The 2,718-nt window shown below is 42.7% G+C and overlaps 1 protein-coding gene across 1 annotated transcript in view; it reads left to right on the top strand.

The window, feature by feature from the left end:
* The first annotated feature begins 2,611 nt into the window (after positions 1–2,611).
* The window catches only part of KLHL4 (kelch-like family member 4), a 41,863-nt gene continuing 41,756 nt past the window's right edge, over positions 2,612–2,718 (top strand). Inside the window, exon 1 of the mRNA XM_010142937.1 lies at positions 2,612–2,716. Within this exon, the coding sequence (XP_010141239.1) occupies positions 2,612–2,716 (105 nt within the window). The remainder of the gene's footprint in view (positions 2,717–2,718) is intronic.

Below are 2,718 nucleotides of genomic sequence, written 5' to 3'. Positions count from 1 at the left end.
AAATTTCAGTTCGTTATTAAAGGTCATAATGAAACTGTAAAAACATTTTACACTGACTTCTGGACAGTATAAGACATATGATAATCTCTCTTACTCAATAGCCAGCATCTTCATTTATCCATTTACTCCCTCTAAATTCTTTAAAAGCCCAGATGTTTGGAAGCAGCCTCTTTATTACCTTATATTTTCAACACACTTAAATTGAATCCCCCATTAAACTCACAAACAATCCTTTATATACCTCCTTCTTCATATAAACTCTTAGAAGCTGAACAAGCTTTCTAGTTTCCACCCATTCCTACAACACATAAAATGAGGTCTTTAAAAATAAGTTCCTTTAAGAACCCTTGCAGCCTGATATTCTAACACAGAAATCCTTCTCCCATTTCATTCTCAAGTAAATACTGCAGAAGACAGTTTGTCTTTATGAAGTCCTGTTAAATAGTCTTAGTGTTACGGGGGGCTGCATCGGTGTGGGGTGCCCATATGTGACAATGTTACAGTCTTTGCTGTTGGGTAAATCACAGTGCTGGGAAGAACAGTGGCAGAGCAGAGTGGTTCTTGCACCAGAGCTGCCGAGACCCAGAGTCCGGCCTCTGAGCATACACCAGCCTTTGCTGGATGCTCAGTCAGGACTTTTAAGCGAAGCAGCCATGGGACACACGAGCTCTGAGGACAGCTGCGAGGACAGTGACCTGTGGCAGAGGACCGGGTCAGTGCTGGCAGCAGTCATGCCAAAGCACTGCAGTATGGCTGTCCGGGGTTTGTATTTTGGCTCCCACAAACAGTCTGTTTGTCCATATAAGAAAGGATTGTTTCTTATCTGCAACCAGGTTTTTCTTATTCTGTGTCACAGACCTTTACCCTACTTGTAAAATCACACGTTAATGTACATTTTTTGCAATAGCTCAGCCTCGATGTTCTACATAGCAACACATCTCATTGGTGAGGTCTGTCAAATATCTTTCCTTCACTTCTTCCTTTCTGTCTTTTATGGGCAACTCTTCCTCATAAGTTTCCTTTTCTACAGTCTTTCCTTTCCCTCCACCTATCTAAATATCATATCTTTCTACTTTACTGTTCTTCACTTGTCCTGTAATTTCTCTTGCACACATCCAAGTCCACGATTCTGCATATCACTTCCCTGAATACCGTGGACAGGACAGGAGCCTGGCAACCCAGCACAAAGGCTGATGAGTCCTTAGCCCTACCCTCTCATTTTGCATTTTCTTTTCTCTGTGCACATTCTATGCAGCCAAATAAGAAAAGAAAGCACACTTTAATGTTTGAAGGTTCAGCATCCCGTAGTGGAGTTTAGGAACAAGGGAAGAAAAAATCAAAATGCAGACAAAGGAAGTTAACATGGGAAGGTCTGAAGAGGAGATGTAAGATGTATTGGAGAGGAGTACTCTCCTTTAGCTCCAAATCCTGTTTCACTGACTCTGTTGCAGCTTTTTTTTTTTTTATTTCTGCACCCTGCTTACAGTGGTATCGATCATCAGTAGCAAACTGTGGAGAAAATAACATCAGAAAAAAAATCCAGTCCACCTAATTGTTTTCAGTTTGGGTGTGAAACTATTCTGTGTACGTTATTTTTAAACACACAGGGAGCAGCTCTCACAGCCCTGCCTGTTAATGAGTGGATGGGAACGGCTATATATCATCTACTACAACTGCTGAAAACATGCTACAGTGCATGCTATCAAAAGAAAGGTGTTCTTCTAAAAAAACCGCATGGGTTTCACTGTCCGTGAGAAATTACGAGCAGGATGGCAAAGGGTGTTTACACAGGCGCTTAGCCAGGAAACAGAGTGTTTTCCACAGATACAGTCATCCAGGGAGCACATCTCTGATTTTCGTGAGCTCCCTCCCTCTGTTCTCATACTCCTGCAATTATATCGAGAAATCTATCTGTAGGTAAGAAAATACATACGGTTCTGTGCAGCGTATTCAAATGCTGCCTCTTTCCTCTAGGTAAGTGCTACCACACTGAGGCCATTGGTAGGAATTTTACACAGCAAGATAAACAAATGCAACCCCCTTAAGGAAACACACCAACTGCAGGATAGTTTCACAGCGAATCGTTACCAAAGCTCCGTGTAAGAAGACTATAAAAGAATTCTCTGTAAATCTCCCGCGAAACACAGCATTGCTTATTAGCAGGCTTGACAGAAAGCCTCGTCAGGTAGAAAGTCTCGTCACTTTATTTGTATGTGCTTTCCTGCATCTTAAGTTGCAGCTCAGGATCCCTTAGGATCATGTGAGGCTCGGTTATATATCAGAGAGCTGTGCTCTCGAGCTGCGAGCGTGTAAGCCTGGCAGCTGGGTAGTGTTATGGTTGCTGCTTTCCTGTGCTAAGCTGATTTACTTGTTTAAGGTCTGACCTCATCATCCTGTCAGTATGGATTCCCACCTATACAGTTAGCAGCAGCTCAGCATCGGCGTGGAGAGCTCGCCGTGTATTAATCAGAGGAGAGAGGGAGAAAGCTACCGGTATTTGTTCTTTTGTTGTCTTTTCTTAAGAAGAGGAGTTTAAACACAAGAGATAACAAAGAATCCATTTCCTTTCTAAAAGAATAGGCTTTTGTCTTTTTTTTTTTTCTCTGAAAAAATGTCAGTCTCTGGAAAGAAAGAGTTTGATGTGAAGCAGATCCTGAGGCTCCGCTGGAGGTGGTTCAGTCACCCCTCGCAAGGCTCCACAGGCACGGGGGGCTGCCA

The sequence above is a fragment of the Buceros rhinoceros genome, unplaced genomic scaffold (genome assembly GCF_000710305.1).
Source record: "Buceros rhinoceros silvestris isolate BGI_N320 unplaced genomic scaffold, ASM71030v1 scaffold19649, whole genome shotgun sequence".
In the NCBI taxonomy this organism is placed as follows: Eukaryota; Metazoa; Chordata; class Aves; order Bucerotiformes; family Bucerotidae; genus Buceros; species Buceros rhinoceros.
The sequence above is the reverse complement of the archived record's forward strand: the minus strand, read 5'-3'. Positions and strand labels throughout refer to the sequence as shown.